This window comes from Panthera tigris, chromosome A1, assembly GCF_018350195.1.
Source record: "Panthera tigris isolate Pti1 chromosome A1, P.tigris_Pti1_mat1.1, whole genome shotgun sequence".
Lineage (NCBI taxonomy): Eukaryota > Metazoa > Chordata > Mammalia > Carnivora > Felidae > Panthera > Panthera tigris.
The window spans coordinates 11,518,982-11,543,633 of record NC_056660.1 but is presented as its reverse complement, the minus strand read 5'-3'; the positions used below and the strand labels follow the sequence as shown (position 1 = coordinate 11,543,633).

Sequence of the window (24,652 nt, the reverse complement as noted above, 5' to 3'; positions counted from 1 at the left end):
AGTAAGTTGAAAGTAAATTGAAAACCTCCTGGAAAGGATTCACCATTCTAGATGCCCTTAAGAATATTCATGATTAATGGGGTCAAAATATCTATATGAAGAGGAATTTGGAAGTTGATTCCAACCCTCATGGATAACTTTGATGGATTTAAGACTTCAGTGGAGAAGTCAACTGCAGATGTGGTAGAAAGAGCAAGAGAATTAGAATTAGAAGTGGAGCCTGAAGATGTAATTGAATTGCTGCAATCTCATGGTAAAACTTTAACAGATGAGGTGTTTCTTATTATGGACAGCAAAGAAAGTGGTTTGTTAAGATGAAGTCCATTAGTGAAGATGCTGTGAACATTGTTGAAATAACAACAAAAGATTTAGAATATTCCATAAACTTAATTGTTAAAGCAGTGGCAGGTTTTGAGTGGATTAAATCTGATTTTCACAGAAGTTCTTTTGTGAGTAAAATGCTATCAAACAGCATCACGTTACAGAGAAATTGTTTACAAAAGGAAGAGATGATACAATACAAAATTGTCCAGTTTTAGAGAATTGCCACAGCCACCCAGCCTTCAGCCACCACCATCCTGATCAGTAGCAGCTATCAAGATTGAGGCAAGACCCTCCACCAGCAAAAAAGATTACGACTCACTGAAAGCTCAGATGATGGTTAGCATTTTTTAGCAATAAAATATTTTTGAATTAAGGTGTGTATATATATATATGTGTATATATATGTGTATATATGTATATGTATATATATATGTATTGTTTTTTTAGTAATAACTTTTACATGCCCTGGGAAACCAAAAAAATTAATTTGACTCCCTTTATTGTGGTGTAGAACTGAACCTGCAATATCTCTGAGGAATGCCTATTTACAGGTTTACAATAAGCTGAGGAAAGGAGGGATAGGTTTGTCTTAATAGTTGGAGTCCTTCCTATTCCTTTGATTTGGAGGTATGTGTTCTTGAATCATCCCATGACAATACTCTTATTTTCAATCCCTTCCACCACTTTCCACTCTCTTCCAGAAAAAATTATAAAATGATATCCACTTGCCTAATGTCTGAGAGGGAGGAGAGAAACAACAACAACAAAAAACTTCTATTATTGTTGGATCCAAATTATATTCACTGTTTTTTACCTTTTCTCAGCACCCCCCGCCCCAGTTTAATTCATGAGTCACTGGTTTGGGGAATTCTCTGACAATCTGAACACTAGTTAATCTCACTGTGCCTAGAAATTTAAGGTAGTATCATATTGTGAGAACAAAGTTTGATTATCATTGACTTATTTGAAGAGTGTGTTTTTTATTTAGTGCTTAGTAATTGACTTCATTTAGTAATTTAATCTCTTAGCAGATTTAAAGTTTGATTATACTTTGGAGGATTACATGTTATTTCACAACCTTAAGCCTCAAGCTATTTCTGACTTCCACTTTTAGGTCGTATGTATTTGTGCCTTGTGGAAATGAGTTTATCAAGGCTATCTTAGGTCAAATAAAATTTTCCCCAGATGAATTGCTTAGGCTTATTTGCCTTTTAGGTTACTTGTTGCACTAAATTTAGGCAATTTTAGAAATTATAAATACAAGTTCACACTAAAGTTAAAACATGGATAATAGTTAACATAATTTGGGGATTGGTTGAAGAATGTTTTTAAAAGTGGTGATACAAATGCCACCTACAAACGTTACTGGTTGTAATTGTATAGATTTAAGTGTGAAGTGATGTTTGAAATCTGAAATCTGCTCCCGTGCTATTATGTTTGCTATATATTTACAGGTAAGTACCAGAGATTCATTCCTGTGTGGCTTATTTTTGATGGTTATAAATTTTATAAATGGCACCTTATGATTTCTTTTATTAACAGAATTCTGCTTGGTCAGAGTCGTGATGGCATTGTGTTCAGCACTGATGACTATTTTCACCATCAAGATGGGTACAGGTATAATGTTAATCAACTTGGTGATGCCCATGACTGGAACCAGAACAGAGGTTTGTTTTGGGCCACGTCTTTGGGATGGAATATTTGACTAGGAGAAGACTGAGTTTTTATTCTCAACTTGACTTTTACCAGCAGAATGACTTTGGCAAGCCATTAAATAGCTTTGAGACCCAATTTTTTCATCTGTTAGAGGCAATGATAGTTATATTTGCCTTACTTGATCAAGGTTGTTATGAAATTAGAGAATTTAGAAAGGTATATTTTGTAAACTGTAAATAGTGTACCAGTATAGGCTGGCAAAATAGAGATGCGGGTTATTTTGATAACCTTTATTTTATACCTAAGGAATAAATTTCAAAGAACTCCTGAAACTGTTGTATATTCCCAAAAAGTATTTTTCTATGAATAATAGTAATGTTGTCTTCATATAATACCTTTGAATATTAAAAGTTTTTCACATTGACATTATTCTACAAAAAAAAAATCTACTTAATACATTTTTTAGAAGCACACCAGTTTTTTCTCTTTCTAGATTGGTGGTTCATAACATAGGCACACATATTTTTATTTGTAAAGTTTATCTTGAGAGAGAGAGGGAATGTGCGTGCACATGTGAGCTGGGGGAGAGGATGGGCAGACGGAGAGGGAGAGAGAGAATCCCAAGCAGGCTTTGCACTGTCTGTACAGAGCTCGTAGAGGGGCTTGACCCCATGAACCTGAGCCAAAATCAAGAGTCAGAAGCTTAACTGACCGAGCCACCCAGGCACCCCTCCTAGGGACTTAAAAAAAAAACTTATGAGTTAATGTTAGCTCCACAGATTGTGGTTTAGTTGGCCTGGAGTGGATCTGAGCACTGGTATCCAGATGCTAGATACCAGATAACTAGAAAGTTATCCAGATATTCTGATGTTGCAGTCAAGATTGAAAACTTTTGATCTAGAACTAGTAAGTGCTTACATTATAAGTTAATTTCTTTTTAAAAAGATGAAGAATGCATTGATGATTCAACATTGTTTCTATTTTTATTTTTTTTAAGTTTATTTAGAGAGAGTGAGCAGGAGAGGGAGGGGGAGAGAGAGAAAGAAAGAGAAAATCCCAAGCAGGCTCCACACTGTCAGCATGGAGCCTGATGCAGAGTTCCATCGCATGAATCATGAGTTCATGACCTGAGCCAAAATCAAGGGTCCGACACTCAACTGGTTGAGCACCCAGGTGCCCCACAAATTGTTTTTTATTATGAAAAATTTAAACCTAGAGTAGAGAGATTACAATGAACACCATACATCCATCACTCGGAATTATTATTAGTTATTGAGATTTTGCCTTTATTGGCTTTATCCTTTTTGTTTTACCACCCCCCCCCCCAACTTTTATTTGCTAAGGTTTTTAAAGTACATTGCAGACATCATATTTTATGCACTTTAAATTAACTTTTTCTTAATGGCATCTTAATTGCAATGCCATCATCACACTTAAAAAAACAATTTCTTGACGTCATGTAATTAATACTCACCCTGTAATGAAATTTTCCCTGTTGTCGTAAGTATTTCTTTACGGTTGTTCTCTTTGAATCAGGGTACAAGCTAGTTCCTCGCAGTACATTTGGTTTTATGTTTCATTTAATTACGTTAATCTGTATCCTCTTATACCTTCTTTTTGTCTTCATAACATTAATTTGTTGTAGAACTTGGTTATTTGTCCTACAGAATGTCCCATATTTTGTAGTTGTCTGCTTCCTTGTGGTAACTATTTAACCTGTTCTTTCTCCTGTATTTAAATAGAGGTTAGTTCTAGACAGGAGGATTTGTTAGGTTTATGTATGTATGTATGTATGTAACCATATGTCTAGTTGTCCCAATTTTAGTGATGCTAAGATTGATTAGTAGCTTCAAAGGGGCAGCCTACTCCATTATCAAGTTCTCCATCAACCTTATATCTAATGGTTTTATCCAATAGTGAATTGTTTCCTTACTGAAACATTTTCCTTAATGAAGCCAGTATACCTTTGGTGGACTGTGAAATTTGTGTGGAACATTTTTTTCCTCTTTGCAGTACTGGTCTAGAATATTACATTAAAATGTTTATGTCATGTGAGTTATACTTGCTGAACAAAGAATAGTGCTTAAAGTGCTGGTTTTATTATCAGTATAACATAAATGTTTTCAAGGTAATGATAACTAACAGTCATGACTTAACTTAGGACTAAATTTCTCTTTTTAACAGATGTTTATTGAATATTTTTATTTTTTTAAGTTTATTTTGTGTGTGTGTGTGTGTGTGTGTGTGAGAGAGAGAGAGAGAGAGAGAGAGAGAGAGAGAGAGAGAGAGAGAATGAATCACAAGCAGGCTCCAGGCACTTAGCAAGGAGTAAGAACACTGACTGAGAGCCTGTGCATGTATGGGGAAGGGGCAGAGAGAGAGACAGAAAATCTGAAGCAGGCTGTGCACAGAGAGCCTGATGCGGGGCTCATGCGGGGCTCATGAGATCATGGCCTGAGCTGAAGGCTTGACTGACTGAGCCACCCAGGCACCCCTATTGAATACTTTTTTCCTTTAATGTTTATTTATTTTGAGAGAGAAAGAGAGGTGGGAGGGGCAGAGAGAGAAGGAGAGAGAATCCCAAGCAGGCTCTATGCTGTAGCACTGTAGCACAGAGCCCAGTGTGGGGCCCAAGTCCACGAACCATGAAATCATGACCTGAGCTGAAGTCAAGAGTCAGACCCTTAACCGACTGAGCCACCCAGGCACCCCCTTATTGAATACTTTTAAATGCCAGGTACCATTCTGGGAATATCTGTCTGCTTCATGTGTGTGTTATTAGAAGACTCTAAATTCATGTTAGATTGTCTGTAAATTAAAAACCTCTCCAAGGTGTCATTACTGTTTCTTAAAATATGGTGGTTATTTTGTTTAAGAAATGACTCTCATTATTTGGGTATTCAAACATTGTTTACTTAGGAACTGTTTTTTCCTGGAGTGTACTGAAATGTGGTATTACATGAAGCCTTTTCATTGAAAGAGGATAATCTTCCCATTCTTGAAACCAGAGATTTAATTTGGTTATTAAGCTCCTCTTCTGGAATGTAACTCCTTGGAGGTGATAGCCTAACTATTAGACATTTAAGATAATTAGTTTAGTAAGTTTTTTTTTTTTAATGAAAGATTTGATCACTGTTTATGATTCGGGATAGAGCAATGGGAGATGATAGCATTTTGGTAGGCTATTTATGACCCAAATTCAAAATTTCTTTTGTTAGTTAGAGACATCTTCTTTCCAAATATGTATTCCACGACAGTCATTACTACTTAACCTTTGGAATTGTTTGTCCTTAGACATCTGTATAAATGTTTTCATTATGTAGAACTTAATGTTTTGAATTCTAAGCACCAACAAAACTTCCATAGCATTGCCTTTCGCCTCAGCCTTTTAAATTTTATTGTAGGTTCTTAATTACGTTTCTTGTCTGTTTACACTTGGGGTATAAACACTCTTGTCATTAACAGTGGCTCACTGTGGCTGTGATTCTTACCCCATGGGGAAGAGATGGCAAAGGGATAGGGAGATGTAGTTTAGAAAAGTACCATGTGATCTCAGCTCCTAATTCGAGAATTCTAGTCCTAAGAAATACTTACAAAGTCAGTTAACTGGTATTTAGCTACTTGGTATATAAAGTTTTGTTGGCAAGTAATAATATATCCATAGCATTCTTTAAAAAAAAAAAACCAAAACCCTAAGTTTCTTATTTCAAAGGCATTATTTGTAATTATAGAACATTGGGAAATATAGATAAAGATAAGCATAGATTGCTTATATTCCCGTTACCCTCAGATGCCCACTTTTGATATTTAGTAACTCTCCCTGGATCTCTGTATTTTGACCAAAATAAAGTCATACTTACATATTATGTTATAATTTGCCATTTTTAGTTACCAGTTTTCATCTTGCCATGTCAGTAAATGTTCACCTCTTTTCATAGACTGTATTCAGTGTTTCCTCTAAATGAAAGTTAGCTCTAGACTGAAGGCTTCCTTAGCTGTAAGTTCAACAAAATGTTTCCCCCAAATGTTCTTTACCGTTAGTTTGTCAAAACCAGTATCCGGTCTAGAGAATACACATTGTCCGTGGTTATGTCTCTTAATTCCCTTTTAATAAATGTGGAGTCCTTTTTTTTCATGGCACTGACTCAAGAGGTTGCATAATTTTAGTTTTAAGTACAGAGATATAGAAAATTTCTTAATATGAATGTTTACATTTTATTTTGTATATTTTAACCTAATAGTTCTCTGGTTTTTGTTTTTGTTTTTTAAATTTATTTTTTATTTCAGCAAAACAAGCTATCAATCAAGGGAGATCTCCAGTTATAATAGACAACACTAATACACAAGCTTGGGAAATGAAACCATATGTGGAAATGGTAAATATAAGATATGAGAGAATTTTAATATTTTATCCTGTCAGTTTTTTCATATTCTGAAATTTTGGTTGCTTTGATATGTATTATATACACATTTGTCCCTATTTTATAAAGAGGTGTATTCATTTACTTAGTTTTTAAAACCTGGGAATAGTACTTATAAAGAAATATGTTCATCTTGTTAGTTTTGCCTGGACTTGAGGATAGTAATTTGAAATTGTCCAGTTAAGTTGTCTTAGTATATTTATAGAGCATGTTATTTAAAAGTAGAATTTTTCTTGGTAGAGCAAATTTAGAAGTATTGTCTAAATGAAACTCCTAATTATCTGCCTTCTTTTTTACTTTAAGAAGTATTCTCTGGGTTTTTGTTTTCTTCCTTTCCTTTGTGTAGGCCATAGGAAAAGGATACAGAGTAGAGTTTCATGAACCTGAAACTTGGTGGAAATTTGATCCTGAAGAATTAGAAAAGTAAGGCACTCAAATTGTTTTTGAATCCTTATCTTTGAAAACATTTTTTGAATCTTTCTCTTTTTTTCTTTCTTCTTTACACAATTGCTTCACTAGCTTTTGCTTGTCTTATGTTTGCTGCTTGTGAATAGGGACTACTCACTTTCTGTTAAGAGAAGCATTGACTTCAAGGCTTCTTGGGGCACCTTCCCTTGGTAGATTTTATTAAATTTTCCTTGTTAAGTGTGTTACTTTTTCTTATGTGAATTCCTACCACTGTTTCATAGTTTATTGAATGCTAGTGGAGATCCAGAATACTTTCAAGAAAAAGTTAGAACTTTTCCTCTGGTGCTTAGTGAGGCCACTTATCTGCAATACCCTTCAGACTTCTCTTCCCATTTTAGCTCCCATCACCTTTTTACCTGGGGTTTTCGGCTTGCTCTCTCTTTTTCATCTTTACTACTACAGATTCATAATCCCATAACCAAGATCCTTGTAATCAGTATGTTTTAGAATTCGGGTTTGGGTTATTTTTGTTTGTTTTTTCAAGAAAGGTGATATAGTGCGTATATGCAATCATCATACGCTGAGCAGAGTTTGGGGCAGCATGTCATAATCACAGATCTTAATTTTTCTGTGGCAAATCATGACTAGTCCTGTAATTAGATAAGAAAGGTTCTGCATAATCTAATGTTTGTTGTACTGCCAGATGAGTACAGGTTTGATTAGATTTTGCTGCCATCTGAGTCAACGTAAGACTGAGTTTTCAGAGCATTGTCAGTTTCAAAATTTGTAGTGAGGGATTGTGGGTTTCTACCCTGGCCTTCCATTTGTGTTTACCTTGATCTCTCTCCCCTCATGTCACTGGTTTTCCTATGACTCTTTTTCTTTCTTTGTTTTTTATTTCCTCTCCCTGCTTTTGGTAACAACTTCGAAATATAATTCACATACCTTACAATTTACATATTAAAAGTGTACAATTCATGGTTCTCAGTGCAGTGGACTCTTGAACAATGAAAGGGATAGAGGTGCTGACCCCTGGTATAGTTGAAAATCCACAGATAATGGAAGTTTGATTCCATTTTTGATAATGACTTTTGATCCTCCCCCCCCCCCCAAACTACTTATAGCCTGCTGCCTTACTGGTAACATAAACACCTAATTAACACCTATTTTGTATGTTATATATATTAGAGAAAAGTGTTATTAAGAAAGTCATAAGGAAGAGAAAGTACACTTACAGTACTGCACTGTATTTACTGAAAAGCCATATGTACGTGGATCTGCACAATTCAAACCTGTGTTGTTCAAGGGTCAACTGTATATTCACAGAGTTGTGCAGCCATCGCTTCCTTTTTTTAAAAAAACAGTTTTTTTTTTTTCCCCACCTCAGCTTGCCCTCTTCCAGCTTAACGCTATTATTCTGTGTATGATCTTCAACTAATTTCTTTTCCCCTTACCTTTTATTCATTTGGTTACCCCTTTTCCCTTTCTGATTTGCATACTGTGATCATATGTAGATAAAACTGATAGATTTATTAATATTCAGTATTGTTTGCTTGCTTCTCTGTGTGTATTTCACCTCAAGTAGAAGAGACAAGTTTAAGAACTAAAGCTGTTTGGGTTATGCAGAATAAAAGGATGAAATACAAATACAGTTAGGCTTCATTAACATTTGAGGACTGTTGAAATTTATTAGAATTCTTAATATAATTGACTTTATAAAATAAAGTGAGCTTAATTGATGTCTAGTATAGACAGATTTTTTTTGGTAAGTTGATTGAATTACCAATTCTGACATCTTGTGGATTTAGTTATATCTTGCCATTTCAACCTCATCCTTCCCCTCTGGCCCTTTTTTTTTGGTCTTCTAGTCCTTTTTTGCTTTCTCTTCTCATCTTGACCATAATAGCAATAGTTTTAAAGCATAAACATTTCCTTTGTGTCCCTTTTCTGGGAAAAATTAATTAACATTAGTAAATCTAGAACTATAACCTTAAATGTAAAATGTGTTCTTGTGTGTTTTGCCATATCCAAGTCAAGTTATAGAAAACTACAAGGGTAAAATGTTAAAAGTTTTTTGAGGGTCAAGAGTAATTTTTAAACCACTTTTTGTTGTTGTAATTAAACTCACAAAATTATGTAAAATGTAAATATACAACTTAACAAATTTCCTGTAAGGTAAATATTCATTTAACCTTACCCACATTATAAGAATATTATTAACACCTCACAAGTTCTTCCAATTCCTTTTCCTAGTAACAATTTTCCTGGTGATTACTTCCCTTTCTTTAATGCATCTTACTGTTTTCTTTTTTTTTTTAATGCATCTTTTTTCTAAAACACCTTTTGCCTAACACCATGGTTTAATGCTTTTTTCAAATTTTATATAAATAAAATACAATGTATATTCATTGTGTCTAATTTCTGTCACTCAACATTTTGTTTTGTAAAATACGTCCAAGTTGTTTTATCTCTAATAATAATTTGGTGTTGATAATAAATTATAAAAATACAGTAGGAAGTGTCCTAAAATAACTTAAAAAGTGATAAATATTCATAAGACTTTTGTAAGTCCTAGAGGTCCACTCAATTCCTCTATAATTCCCAAAACATTGTCTTATAATCTTTGATTTGTTATTAGAAGCCAGGGGGGAGATTAACTCCATGGTTCAGCAAATTGGTAGTTAGTTCCGTGTGAAGAAGATACTATCTTTTAACATTTTGTTGTGATTTATGGTGTCTTCCAGTATTTTTAAAACATTGTTAAAATTTTTGAGAGCCAGTATAAATTTTTTTTGTCCAAAATGTATGTGAATGAGGTATATTTTTTAGTGTTTATTTGTAAAATATAATTTAGAATCTGTACTTTGTTACCCTAAAGAATTGAATCCTTTTCTTTTTTGGTAGGAGGAATAAACATGGTGTATCTCGAAAGAAGATTGCTCAGATGTTGGATCGTTACGAATACGAAATGTCCATCTCTATTGTAATGAATTCAGTGGAACCGCCACACAAAAGCACACAAAGACCTCCTCCTTCACAGGGGAGACAGAGGTGGGGAGGATCTCTAGGCTCACCTAATCAAGTCTGTGTTACAAATAATCATTAAGTTGGCTATTTTCAGCTAACACATTTGTTGCTTGCCCTTGAAAAAAATTAGTGAGCCTATGTTGAAGTTTAAATAGTTTCAAATAAAAAAAGACTACGTTGTCCCACAAGGGATGTTCCCAGCAAGTTGTTTAAATCCTAAAGTGTAAATAAAAATTATATAAAATGGTTTTTTAAATGTTTTTATAGTTTTTTTGTTGTAATTCCCTTGGTTATTATGAAAATATCTGAGTAGTGTGGGTAGGACCTAGAATGGTTTTTCTACAACTGAATTTTAAACTAATTTTACCTATTTTGTAGATAATGTTGAACAGTTTTATAGCTCATATCTAAATCTAACTTTGCATAAAATGCTAGTAATTTTCCTTAACTACCTTTCCTACATTTAAATATGTAAGAAATACTAACTTTTTATAGGCACCTCAGTTGATTCCCCTATTCAGTACACAGGTAAAATTATGTTTCTGCAGATTCGTCTGTGTGACAAAAATATTTATAAGCTAATTAGAGCATATTGCTTAAATTCTCCATTAAATACTATATAGCAGTAGGTATGTCAACCACCTGGGTGGTTTTCTCCACAATATACATATTCATAATATATCATATACATATTCATCACTCTTCTCAAACCATTGCCCTGCCCCTTCACACTCCCCAATTCTGGAGTGGATAAATAGGGAAATCACTGTATATTTAGAAAAAGCTCTTCAGGTTATTCTGATAATAAATCATTTTTCTCTAATTTAACACAGTATAATTCTAATATTAAAATTTTTTGGACAGGTCCTTAGCATTAATTGTAAGAAGATTTGTCCTGTAGGATATTTTATTTCTTCTAGTTTTAATTTTTCTGTAGGCCAACTGTATGTCTCACTGGAGAGTTTTCTTTGTTAGATTGTGTTCTGTCACTTAAAATTTAAAACCTGAGATGGAATTCATTTCAGAGATTTTGTAATTCATCCTAATCTTTGATTTGCTCTTTTTTTAGGAAAAAACCCCAGCTAATTACATGCTTTTTAAAAAATAATGTTTTGATCCTTCAAATGTTTTACATGGTCCATTAACTGACTCCTAAACCAGCCCATCCTGAACCTAATAATCTGCCTTTATATGTTGTTTAAAACCATTTGCTGTTCTTTTCAACTTTACTTTAAATGTTACCCCACATCTATATATTACTTTTTAAGTAATACTAAGTGCAAGGCACAAAACTAAATATAGCACTCTCAACAAGGTCTGTTTTACATTGCCTTTTGTGAGATAAGAATATGATTTCTATTTATTTGTACTATTCAGTGCTGGTTACATTTGAATATTATCTTGCTCTATTTTGTTTAACAATGTGTGTTTGTATGTATTTGTTCATCTTAACTAAATGTGATATAGTAGGAATATGCTAACCCATGTTTTGTGTGTAAATGTATATATATTTATATATATATACACATTTTCTTCATCCAGTATTTTCACGTATTTTTTTTTTATTTAAGGGTAACACTTCTTAGTATTTGGGCTTGCATTTCCCATTATTTTATTTATCATGTAAGTTAGCACATTTTGAGAATAGTACAGAAGAATTTAATTTGGGGACAGATGAAAAATCTGTTAGATATATATACTATGTGTTCCTTTCCTTCTGTCTTTATAAAACTGTTGAGAGGAATAGTGCTGTGAATCTATAGATTTTGATTAATAGATGCTTAATATCTGTTAAGCACATTTTCAAGGAATTAGAGAATTGCCTTTGAAGGATTAATGTTATAAGGAAGTATGTTCATGTTAGTAGCCTGAAATAAATTTCCAGATTTTATAATGGATCAATTTCATCTTTTGGTACTTCTGAGTACTTAAATAATCAGGTAGAGATCATTAATCATTGCTGATTTTTTAAATCATAGATCCTTATTGAGGCAGGAGAATTAAATTCTGAAAGACTTTGAGGTTTTTTTTTTTTTTAAAGACAAAATTAATTTAATAGTTCCACCAAGCATATTAAATCAGTAGTTCCCCCCTTAGCATTCTGGTTAATTTTTTTATTATTTGAACAATAACAGAACGAGCTATGAATATGCAATAAAAGATACCATAGTCACTATTAGAAGTCATTGCTTTGATGTTAAAAATCTATAAAAATATGAAATTTACTGATTAAATATTTTCATCAAAATTTCTCTTCTATTCAGATACTCTTTTTTTTTTTTTTTTAATTCAGTTATATTCTTAATGGAATAGCCCCCAGTTGCTATGCTATGAGTAGTAGGTCTCTATCCCAAAGAATAAAGGAGGCATTGGTCCTCATATTTAAATAAGGTAAAATACATTTAGTTACACAGAATGCAGCTTTGTTTTTTGATAGGCTTGGTGTAAAAATACTTTTCCTTTTAATAAGCAGATTTGTAATTTTCTATATGTCATAATCCTGCTAACAAAAATACTTATGTGGTAATTCAGTCGAACTTCTGGTACTGCTTTTTAGGTAGGTAATCTTTATTTTCCGTGTTCACGTTTTCAAAAGAAATGTTAACTTTTTAATATTTTATGTCTGTTTTAAAGTAAGATTGTTTACAAAAGATTGGGTTGTGTTCTGTTGGGGCAATAGGGTGGATTTAAGTATTTGAAGTTTGCTGATTTCTTGTCTAATTAATATAGATTGTGGAATTTTCTAGTTTTATGTATAGGTAAGTTTTGAAAGAATTCATGATTTCAAAGGACATGAGATACTTGTTTTGACCAAATTCTAGTTTTTGCTATTGCAGAAATATCTGATTTTCTGAGTCTAGTTTTTTTTAAGTATTTATAAAGAAAATTGCTGGTGTTCTCTTCAGAAAATGTTGAAGAAATGTTAATACATTAGTGCCTTGACTGGATGGTTTTGTTGTCTTCATTGAAGTTTTATGTAGTATTCTAACATGAGTGCAGTAACTGAGAATTCATTATTAGGGCTGAAGATTTGTGTGTGTATGTTTTTAACATTTGCAACCCATATAAATAGAGTAACACCTTAATCTAGAATCATGACAAAGTATTGTTTACTTTTGTTACAATGATCAGTCAGAATAAGTATTTGGTGGTAGCAGGAAAACGCAGGTTGAGTTACTGGTTTTTGAAGATCAATTTTATAGGTTATAATATATAAATAAAATTTTTTTTTCACTAAAATTGTTAGCTGTAATTCTTGTGAATTTACAGAGAAAGGTGGGATTATATTAAGGGATTAATGAATATCTTCTTTGGTAATGGTTTTCTTTCTCTTTACTGATTAAAATTGGCATGCCAATTTTTATTTTATTTTATTGTTAAAATTAAGGTTACTGTTAAACTAATTGGTCTTCTTGTTTGTATATCAGATTTTTCCTTAAAATAGCCTTAGAATGGTAAAAAGTACTATTAAGTTTGTTGAAATAGGTCTTCAAGGAGGAGTAACTCTTGATTTTCTCCTGTGTCTTTTGATTCCTTTTTTTTACATTGCAAAGAAACATTTAAATCAGTTCAGCTGATTCAAACTGCTAAGTGTCCTGAGTCTAAAAAATTTTCATTTTTTGCATGTTTTATAAATTGCGGAGCAAGCCTTGAGAAGTTTATAATTATGATTTTTGCAAAAACTTGTAATAGAATGGCTGTCATTTACCTCAGTATCTTTATTTAGGCTGTAGTAAAGGGCATAATTTTTGTAATAGAATATACATTTGTAAGCTGAATTTTTAATATATCTCCTGTGGAAATTCTTAGTACATTATCACTGTACACACAGAAACAAAGGGAAAGAGTAACCCAAATAACTTTTTGAAAAAAGAACCTCAAGCTAGGGCTGTGTCTATTGGAAAGTTTTGACTTCTCGATACATTTAATAGTAGTTTATTTTAGTGATTTAGATTAGAAATAATCTTCTACTTTTTCCTAACAAATTTTGTTTTCTGGATAACCGTGTCATGTTCCAGGTGTGATGACTGCAGTAATCACATACTATAATATACTTCCCAGTGTAGAGCCCATTAATGTCAGTAAGCTGTCTTAAGTATGAATAAAATAGATTATTTAGTATGGACACAGTTATAGTTTGACTCCTAGTCTTAGAACTAGACCCAGTCACATTAAGAAGCATTGTACCTGCTTTGGTGAGTAACTGAAGACTTTATCTGGGAGTGTTGTCCAGTTATAAATATTTCAGTGTTTTTGTTTTTTTTTTTAAATTGAACTTTTTGTAAATTAATGGGAAGATTGAGAGATTTTTAAGATGACACAGGGGCTTTTTGCCTCTGAACTTTATTAGTGACTAAAGGAAAAAAGTAAGAATAATCTGTTCATTCATGGTTAAAATTGCATGCAAGTTCAGTAGAGTCCATTGAAATAACTTTATGTAGATTATTTTCTTGTTTTGCAGTTTTAACTGCATTCTCAGGACATATAAATCCAAAGCTTTGCGCTTTGGGTAGTTCATCTACAACTATTCATTGCAGCTGTACAACTTCGTACTATCTCTTCAATTGTAATTCTGAACTCTTCAGTTTCTTAATATAACAAAATGAAATTTGATTTTGGGATGGGATTGTGGGTTTTTCCTCTGCCTTTATTCTTTTTTCTTTTTGTTTTTTTTTTCTGTCTTGTTAGTATTAGAAATTGTGTTTCTTGTTTCTTTCATAGTCTTTTCCCATACACATTTTCTGTCCATTTTCTGCTCAGCTATCCTTGTGTAACTTCATAACATTTTTAATGAAGATGGTGGGATGGTAAGTGGCTGACAAAAATGGAGGTAACTTTTTCCCCTCCTATGTTTTACTGAACTCATTGTTCCTTATGAAACTTACTTCACCATGTTATATTTATAGACCAACAGCTTTGCAGTTAGTTTCCTGACCCTGCTGTTTAGTTAGAACTTAGATATGAAAATCCTTGGAAAGATTTGTAAAAGTCTACCAATGGTTACTCATGGTTAAGAATCCCATAAACATGGCATAGGACTTGGATGTTTGAATTTGAGAAAAAGTATTTTATAACACTTAAGCATCATGATGATAGACTTGTTGGTAAGTAGTAGTTGGGAATTCAGTATTGTAGAATTCACTATTACATCATGATTCTGCAGTCCACCTTTATTAAAGAACTGAGTGATTTTGAAGGAAAGTTGATAGGTATTTTGAGTTTGACCTCTACAAGTGGATCTTCATATAGGGCAGTGCTGCTACAATGAACAACAGGAATTTAATAGCAATAAGTCTTAATATACTGTTCATTTAAGCAGCTGCCATTTATGTAATGCCTGTCAATGCCAGGCTGTGTTGTAAATGTGATTGTTAACAGTGTCTCAAGTTTTCATAACAGTCCTACAAGGGTTTTATAAAGAGGAAACAAAAACTTATCAGAGGTTATGCAACTTAGCCAACATAATTTCCCTAGGGAGAGATATAACTGGGATCAAAATCTAGGTCAGGCATATTCCTTACTATATCCCATTTTATCTTTTAAACACAGCCTTCTTTTAAAAAAATATTATAAATTTAGGGTTTTTTTTTTTTTAAGGTAGGAAAGAAATTCCGGTGAAGCATTGAATACATCTTTAATGGTACCTTTGAATTTGTAGGATTGAAGGTATGTTGATTTATCAACAAAAGTGAGTAAAGAAACCTGTAAGTGGCCATTTATCTACAGTGCTATTTTTAAGAGTCAAGATTGCAAGTAAGATACCATTTAGTATTTAATATTTTCTATAAGATATACATTGATATAATTGATAATCACGTTTCAGCAACATCTTTGCAATTGAATTTTTACATATGCTGTTGTGCTTTAATGTTTAAAATTTAATTTCTAATATCAATGAGCTTTTGAAGTGTGTAGTATTCAATAAATGGATTGTTAAATTACATAAGCTGTTTGTTACACTGATTAAGTTTGAGGCAATGTTTCCCAGAAAAGGTCAACACTATGTGTAAGTGGTCTTAATTGATTTTTCTTTAACTGTTCACTTATTACTTAGTGTCCTGTAGTAGTAGATGTTATGGCAATTACATCAGTTTTTTGAATTTCTGAAAAATTAAGCATTTCTGTCTTTTGAAATAGCATTTTCTTCTGTGTTGTTTAATTCTCCAAAATTAAAGAACAGTAAAAGAGGCAATTACTTAAGTTTACTATATAACTAATATCTTGAGTTAATTAGAGTCTACAAGGAAAACCTTTAAGTATGGAATGAAGAATTCTAACTTGATTATTGCCTTATTTTGTTTTAGTTAACTTAAATAGAAGGACTGGATCTTGTTTGGTTTTTCTTAATCTTTAGATTGTGATGTGTTTATTTTTTATTTTATCAGAGGTAGAAGTTTTATTTTATCAGAGGTAGAAGTTTTGTTAGAACAAGGAAGACTTCATGGAAACAGAAAGAGCATTGATTTCATTAATAGATTAAATTAGTTTTCAGTTCAGGACCTAGAAAGCAGTATATTGTGGAATTGAGGTTATTGAAATATAGTACAATGTAATACTAGCAAAGATGTAGTTAAAACATTTCAGTTCAAATGTAAGTAAATTGAAGTATGTACAGGAAATGTGATAGGGGCCTGGGCTAGTCATTTTGACTTCATTAAAAATTAATGAGAAAAAAACCAGCTTTTAAAAAAAAATTCTGGGGAATGCTAGGAAAGAAATTGTTAAGGCTAGAAGGATAGGCTAGTGGTCCAAAGTGGTATTCTCCCTCCTTATCTTCCCTTTGCTTTTTAAGAACCAATAGAGCCCAAGCTATGAAGAAAGATGATCTTGTACCCTAAATGCCATGAAACGGGGTCTTCCTTGTCATCTTTGGTCACTACTGGGTCTTTGGATCTTTGTCCTTTAAAAAGAGTCAATAAAATATTTGTTGAGTATCCTTCCTAAAACTACCTTTTGATATCAAGGACACATTGGTCTAAGTAGAGTAATTTACAGGGTAGTTTGTAATTTAGGAAGCCTGGAGCTGGAGTGTGAATTAGTTGGATTTGATGCTTGCTAGGACCAGAGTGTGCAGACCAGCAGGGAGGAGTCCTCTTGCACTTCACTTGGTGCATCTGGTGCCATCAGAGCCTTTTGTTTTGGATTTTGTACCAGTGGTCTTTAGATTTGTGATTTATGATCAAGAAACTAAATCCTAGAATACAGATAAATAAGGCAACCTTGAGGCTTTTGATTATCCATTTCTTTTAGGGTCATTTAGAGATTATTCTCTTGCTTTTTGCTTTAACCCTTTGCAGAATTCCTAGACAGTCTGTGAAAAATACTTCAGGTATTTGTCCTAAAGTCATTTTTCAGAGCCCTTCTTCTGAAGCATTGTGATCCTAAGTCTAATTAGAAAAAAAAAAATCAGGGGCGCCTGAGTGGCTCAGTCAGTTAAGCCTATGACTCTTGATTTTGGCTCAGGTCATGATCTCATAGTTTGTGAGTTTGGGCCCCATGTTTGGGCCCCACGTCTCTCTCCTCTCAGCACAGAGCCTGCTTCAGATCTTCTGTTGTCTTCCCCCCTTCCCCCACCTTCAAAAAATAAACAAACACTAAAAAAAACTTTTATTTTTTTGGTTTGTTGTCCTACTTAGAACACTTTTCAGAATATTTTTGGCATGATTTTAGTGAAAAGAACACATCATTGCAAGAGTCGGGCAGTCTGAGTTCTACTTCCATTCTCTCTTCTATTTCAGTGGAGAGGGTAGCCCTCCTCCAATCTAAGGTAAGTAAGTATACTTGTAGTCTGGATTGCATCTCTTAACTACTTTCAGGAATCTTTATATGTTGACAGTTACTCCTTCTCTCTGTAATTTCAATCTTGCTTTCCTTAAATCCACATTCAGACGTGATCAAGTCTCATCTCTTAAAGCCCCTCTTTATTGTCACCACTCCTTTATAGCCAGACTCCTCTAAAGAACTGTGCACACCTATTGTCATGTTCCCTTCAACCATTTTTTTTTTTTTTTTTAATGTTTGTTTATTCTGAGAGAGACAGTGAGCATGTGAGCAGGGAGGGCAGGGGCAAAGAGAGAGAATCCCAAGCTGACTCCGTGCTATTAGCCTCAGAGCAGGACCGCAGGAGGTGCTCGATCTCACAAACTGAACCACTGAGCCATGAGACCCTGACCTGAGCTGAAATCAAGAGTCGATGCTTAACCGATTGAGCCACCCAGGCACCCTCCCCTCAGCTGTGTTTGATACTATTCAGCCCATTCCCGTTTTAGCTTCTTCCTCTACCATTTTAGATTTTAAGGTTTCCAGAATGTTCCTCTGTGTTGATGAACCTTTTTCAGTTCCCATACGATGACTCAACAAGCATTTGACTCTTGATCACTTTTTTCCTTAAAATATTTTTCCCTGATGAGGTTTTTGTTCCTATCTCTGCGTACTTCTCGGTCTCATTTGCTGCCTTTCTTGGTTTTTATTTTTCCAAATTCTTCTCAGTTTTAGTTCTAGACCACCTTCTGTTCTTACTCTTTGCTTTCCCCAGGAGATTTCATCATTTCTTACTTGGACATAGTAGTCTCACTTTTTTCTTTGTTGCCCTGTAGTTATATCAACAGAGCAATTAATCTATAATTCAAAAAAAATTAATATAAACTTTCCCTGACTATTCCAATCTAATGTGAAATAGCCCCATCCCTGTCACTCTTACTACATTGTCCTGTTTTGTCTTCATCATGGTACTTACTAGTAGTTGAAGTTACCTTATTTGGTACTGGTTTGTTGAGGGTCTTCCTGAACAAGAATGTAAGTCCCAAGAGAACTTGTTTATTTTGTCCACAGCTATATCCACAGAATCTAAACCAGTGCCTGTAATACTATAGGAGCTCGTTAAATATTGGCTGAAGGATGGTGTACCCACTGCTTCTGTATTAACAGTATTGATCCCCAAGTGTATTTTCTACAGACCTGTCCTTTGAGCTTCAGACTGTTTACTTAACTGCCTACCTGATATTTCTGCTAATAAGATGAGCAGTGATCATCTTGAAAGATTGAGCAGTGATCTTTTCTCCCATCTCTGGATTTCTAGGATTTCCTTGCATAGTGAATGAACCTACCATCCATTTCTGCAAGCCAGAAACTTGGGAGTCTTCTTTAATGCTTCCTTTCCCTCTTCATATTCAGTTCATCAACCAGGGTCTGTGGATTTTGTCACTTAAAAAATACCTTTTGAATCTCTCTCTCCATTTTTGACTGCCATCTTGCTAGTTTGAATTATCATCTAGTTTATCTCTTACTGAGACTAGGGTCCCCACATCAATACTTGCTCTGTTCTACCCTTTCTTTGCACAGTCTAACCAGACTAAAATATAATGGACATATGGAAAAGTACTTAAATTATAAGTATACAGCTCAAAATTTCACAAAGTGAACATATCTATGTAACCAGAGCTCTGCTCAAGAAATAGAACGTTACCAGCACCTACCTTGCCTGAGTGATCTTTGTAAAAAGAAAATATAATCACATGTAAAACTTTTCAGATGCTTTCCATTGCTGTTAGGCTAAAGACCCTGGGTGATGTGACCCCTACCTTCCTATCCAACCTCATGTTTTATTACTCTTCTTACTTTCTGTATTCCAGCCCTACTGACCACCTCTCAGTTCCTTGACTGTGCTGTTCAGTTTCCCTTCCTGGAAAGTTCTGTGTGCACACCCCCCCTTCCATACTCATCCTTCAGATTTGAGCTCTTCAAGGAAGCCATTTTGGACATAGCAGGGTTGGTGGGGTCCAAAATACATGTTATATGTTCTCATGTACTTTTTCTTTATCAATTTGTATGAGTAGATGATTGTTTCCACTCATTATTTTTAAATCAGAGATTTTGAGCCAGTCTTTGTATCTGTTTTGCTTACCATTACATGGTCATCAGCTAGCACAGTGGCTAGGAAAAAGTGATATTCAGTATTCATAAAATAAGTGAATATGAGTGGTTGTCAGCCCATTATGGGCTGAATTGTGTCCCCTCAAAGTTCATGTGTTGAAGTCCTCATCCCCAGTACCTAGAATGTGACTCTTTGGATACAGGGCCTTTAAAGGTAATTAAAATGAGACCATATTTGGGTTGGGCCCAAATCAAATATGACCGGTGTACTTATAAGAAGAAATTAGGATAAAATGCACACAAAGGGAAGACCTTGTGAAGACACAGCCAGCCAACCTTAAAAGGCAACAAGAGAGACCTTTGAAGAAAACAATCCTGCTGACACCTTGATCTTGGAATTCTAACCTCCAGGATTGTGGGAAAATTAATTTTGCTATTTAAGCCACCCAATCTGTGGTACCTTGTAGATTTGGCAAACTAACAATAGATTTGCATATTGAGAATTGGTATGCTGCTCTAACAAATACATAGAAATATTGGAGTAGCTTTGGAACTGGGTATGGTAGAGGTTTGAAGAATTTTGAGGTGCATTTTAGAAAAAGCCAAGGTTGCCCCAGGAGATTATGGGTAGAAATGTGGATGTTAAAGGTGGTTCTGGTAAGGGCCATGAAAAGAAAGAGCTATCGAAATGGCTTCTGTTGTCTTAGATACACATACGTGCTCATGAACAGAATGCTGGTAGAAATGTGAAAGATGTTTTGGTGAAGCCTCAGATAGAAGTGTTATTGGAGAATGGACAAAAGGTGATCTTGTTAGAATGTGGCAAAGAACTGGCTGAACTGTATTCCAGTGTTTTGTGGAAAATAGAACTTGTATAATGAACTTGAATATTTTAGCTGAGAGTTCTTTTTTTTTTTTTTATGTTTATTTTTTGAGAGAGAGAGAGAGAGAGAGAGAGCAGACGAGGGTCAGAGAGTGAGAGGGGGACATAGAATCTGAAGCGGGCTCCAGGCTCCAAGTTGTCAGCACAGAGCCCGACACGGGGCTCAAACCCACCAACCATGAGATCATGACCTGAGCCGAAGTTGGATGCTCAACTGAACCACCCAGGCGCCCCATTTTAGCTGAGAGTTCTAAGCAAAGTGTAAGAGCCACAGCCTGGTTTCTCCTTGCTTATAGTAAAATGCAAGAGAGAGAAATTGAGGAAGGAATTGTTAAGCAAAAAGGAACCAAACTTGTGTGAAAAGTTCTCAGCCTGTGCTTATTATGAAGACTTAGAAAGTATGTGTTCTCGAGACAACATCAAGGTTGTTGCTAAACAACTATTTGCTAAAGAGAATACAGGCATGTGACTTATGGATGCATTAAGTTGTCTCAGCAGAACTAGAGCTGAAGTAATGCTAGCAGAAACCCTAACAGCTTGGACCGAAAGGATGAAACAGAATGAAATGAAGGGAAGTGCTCAGACTTCTGGGTTTCCATAAGTCAGTAGAACCGGCTGGCTGTGGTCCTGTGTTGTCCTCATGGTTGTGATCATGTGTTATCCTTCAAGAACACAGAAGAATGTCCCTAAAAGTTGTTCAGAGGCTGCCGCCAGGGCTGCCACTGCCATCATGGGATCGGAGCCCCAAGGCTGAGGACGTAGGGCTACCGCACTCGTGGGCCAGAAAGGCAGGGCCTCCAGCCCAGGGGGCCCAGGGGACATAGTATGGAGCCAAAGAATAATTATTCTTTAGCCTTAAAATCTAATGGAATTTGCCTTGCTAGTTTTTGAACTTGTTTGGGAACCATTACCCCTTTCTTTCTGATTTTTCCCTTTTGCAATAGAATTGTCTATCCTATGCCTGTCCCACCATTGTATTTTGAAAGCAGGTAACTTAACTAGATTCACAGTTCACAGTTGGAGAGGAATTTTACCTCAGGGTGAATCACAACTCAGGTCCACCCATACCTGATGTAAATGATATTTTTGATGACTTCTTAGAGTTGATGCTGGAATGAATTTAGACTTGGGGAGCTGTTGGGATGATGTGAATATATTTTGTGATGAGAAGAACATGAATTATGGAGACGGTAGGGTGTTATTGGCTGAATTAAGTTCCCTCAAAATTATATGCTGAACTCCTAATACCCAGTACCTCAGAAGGTAACTATATTTGGAGATAGGGCCTTTAAAGAGGTAATTAAGATAAAATATGGTCATATGGATGAGCTCTAATTTAATATGACTGGTGTCCTTATAAAAAGAGGATATTAGGACACAGACACACAGAAAGGAAGACCATATGAAGACACTGGAGGAAGACAGCCATCTGCCAGCCAAGGAGAGAGGCCTTAGAAGAAAACAACCCTGCTGACACTTCATTCTCAGACTCAAAACCTCCAGAATTCTGAGAAAATAAATTTCTGTTGAGTAAGCCACCCAGTCTGTGGTACTTTGTCATAGCCTTACCAAACGAATACACTGCTATTACACTAGCTAGCTGCGAGGCATTTCCTTCTCTCTTTTGCAGTCCTTCATGTGTAAAATAAGGATACTTGACTGGATCATTGGTTCTTAAGTTTTAATTCAAAGACTTCTTTTGGAAGTAGAGTGTGTTTCATTGAGAAGTATACAGTGGATTGCCTGACACTGGAGGTGTTCACAGTATAATTGAGTTCTGTGTTTCAGACTGTTCCTTCAAGGCGCCTTAGGGACTCTTGTGAAGGATGGAAACCTCCACTTGTAGTAGAGCACAGAATTCAAAATTGCATAATTAGAAGATAAGTTGCAGTTCTGACTGCAGCTTGGGTAAGCCACTTAACTTTCTGAAACTTTTCCTTGTAAGTTGAAGGACAGTACCTTTCCAATCTATAACGTAGGGTTATTGGATGAATTAAATGAGAAGACTATGTTAGAATTTTAACTGAAATAGCTCTTTTAGCCTTGAGAGTCCATGATTTTGTTTTGCCTTTTGATAATTTCATCTCTTTTGATATATACTAGGAATAGGCAGAGAAGGAAACAAATTGATTTTTTAAAAATTTATATTTATTTGTTTTGAGTGAGAGAGAGAGCGCGTGCACGTGTGAGAGCCAGGGAGGAGCAAAGAGGGAGAGAAAATCCCAAACAGGCACCACACTGAGTGTGCAAAGTGCGGCTTGATTTCCTGACCACAAGATCATGACCTGAATGGATATCAAGAGTTGGAGGCTGAACCAACGGAGCCACCCAGGCACCTCCAAACCAATGGATTTTTGTACTAGTTAGAAGTGCTGAGAGATACCTAGAAGGAAAAGTTTGGTGTTCTAGTTATTAAATTTGTCAAAGATATTCATATTCCTCTTTAACAAAGGCATTTGAGTTAAGCTGTAGAATAGCTCAAAACAATTTATGTTGCTGCATGTGCCTTTTTCTCCTACAGTTCACTATTGGTTCACCTGTGTTGTGTGGACTGTTGGTATGATCTAATCAATTTGATATTCTCGTGTTTACTGATAAATTTAGTATGATTAGTTTCACAGAGCAGTGTATTGGCAAGACCATGCAAACATATTTCTTTAAAAGAAGAAAGAAGGATTTTTTTGGTTTGTTTTCATGTCAAGCATAATAAAAGTAGTGAGGCTCTGTCCCCATCCCACCTTGGTCTTCATGGTGACAATTTTCCCCTTGTTTTTCATACATGACATTCTATATAATGTTCATGTAATGGTGTGTGATACTAGCTTACCTGTAATTCTGTGAAACAGTTCATTGCAGCCTGGGCTTCTATGAAATGAATTATTCAAGATGGGAACATCAGTTTGAGTGTATGTCAGCTTTCTATTCTTGTAATACAGTTAGAGTTGTTACAGGATTCATTAGACAAACGGGAAGAAGGTTTATGTTGGAAGGTAAGAAGCAGTTTGTAATATTTTAAGATGTAATTTACTAGTACCTTGGGGTGCTTGGGTGGCTCAGTCCATTAAGCATCTGACTTTTGATCTCTGCTTAGGTCATGATCTCACAGTTTGAGATCAAGCCCCATGTTAGCGCAAAGTCTGCTTGGGATTTTCTCTCCCTTTCACTCTGCCCCTCCCCGTTCATGCTCACTCTCTAAATAAATAAATAAATAAACAAACAAACAAACAAACTTTAAAAAACACAATTACTAGTACTTCAAATATAGCATTCTAACTTTTTAATAACATACCATTCTTCTTGACTCAGATTATTTTGTACTCTTACAGTGAAGAAGAAATTACTATATTTAGAAACAATTTGCTTATAGAAAAATAAGGTTATCTGTAAGTAGAATAAGTACCATTTGACAAAGAAGGGAAATCAGAAGAAATAGCAGTTTTTAATTAGTCTTGAGACTTTCCAAGCAAGATGTCAATAAATTGCTGTGGTATGGAAATAATGTGGAATGTTCAAGACCTGTGTGTTTGGTTTTTTGAACTCTCCCTTTATAGGTTAGACTTGCTGAGGGCACAGAGCCTCTAGTATTTCTTCAGAACAGAAGCTCAGGGGAGCATCTTGCCCATGGCAGTAAAGAGAGCCGTAGTGGGTCTTAACTATAAGTCTGAGAAAACACTAAGATTATGCTGAGGAGACATAAGTTCAGTCAATAAATATGAAGCAAGGTATGGTAAACTGGAAGACACAAAGAGTCTGGAACCAGAACCTGAAATGGAATGGAGTACAGTGGGCTCCACACAAGGAAGTCATGAGTGGTGTTGAAATACTGGAGGCTTGCTTTACTGGTTGTTGGCCGTATCATTCCTTGGTGGGCAATGGACTACTTTTAAGTTACAGAATTGGACTAGGAAAACAAGGCTTCTTCCTTGAATTGTCTTGCCTACTATGTTTTTCCTAAGTACATCAGCCGTATCATGACCCTTGGGACAATCTATGCAAACATGTAGTAGATGGACTTAGTGCAGTAGGGAAATAGGTGGAAACAGAAGCTACTGGGGATGGA

General features: G+C 34.9%; 1 protein-coding gene across 14 annotated transcripts in view; it reads left to right on the top strand.

The window, feature by feature from the left end:
• Positions 1 to 24,652, top strand: part of LOC102966143 (NEDD4 binding protein 2 like 2) — a 105,837-nt gene that overhangs the window by 10,254 nt on the left and 70,931 nt on the right. For 7 of the 14 annotated variants that reach the window (XR_006221283.1, XR_006221299.1, XR_006221312.1 and 4 more), the window contains exons 3-6: positions 1,867 to 1,991; positions 6,268 to 6,356; positions 6,748 to 6,824; positions 9,714 to 9,860. Coding sequence is in view for 9 of the 14 variants with exons in the window: in XM_042996726.1 (XP_042852660.1) it covers positions 1,867 to 1,991; positions 6,268 to 6,356; positions 6,748 to 6,824; positions 9,714 to 9,860 (438 nt within the window). In the remaining 5 variants the exon portion in view is untranslated. The other 7 variants (XM_042997129.1, XM_042997022.1, XM_042997070.1 and 4 more) reach the window with 7 other exon arrangements.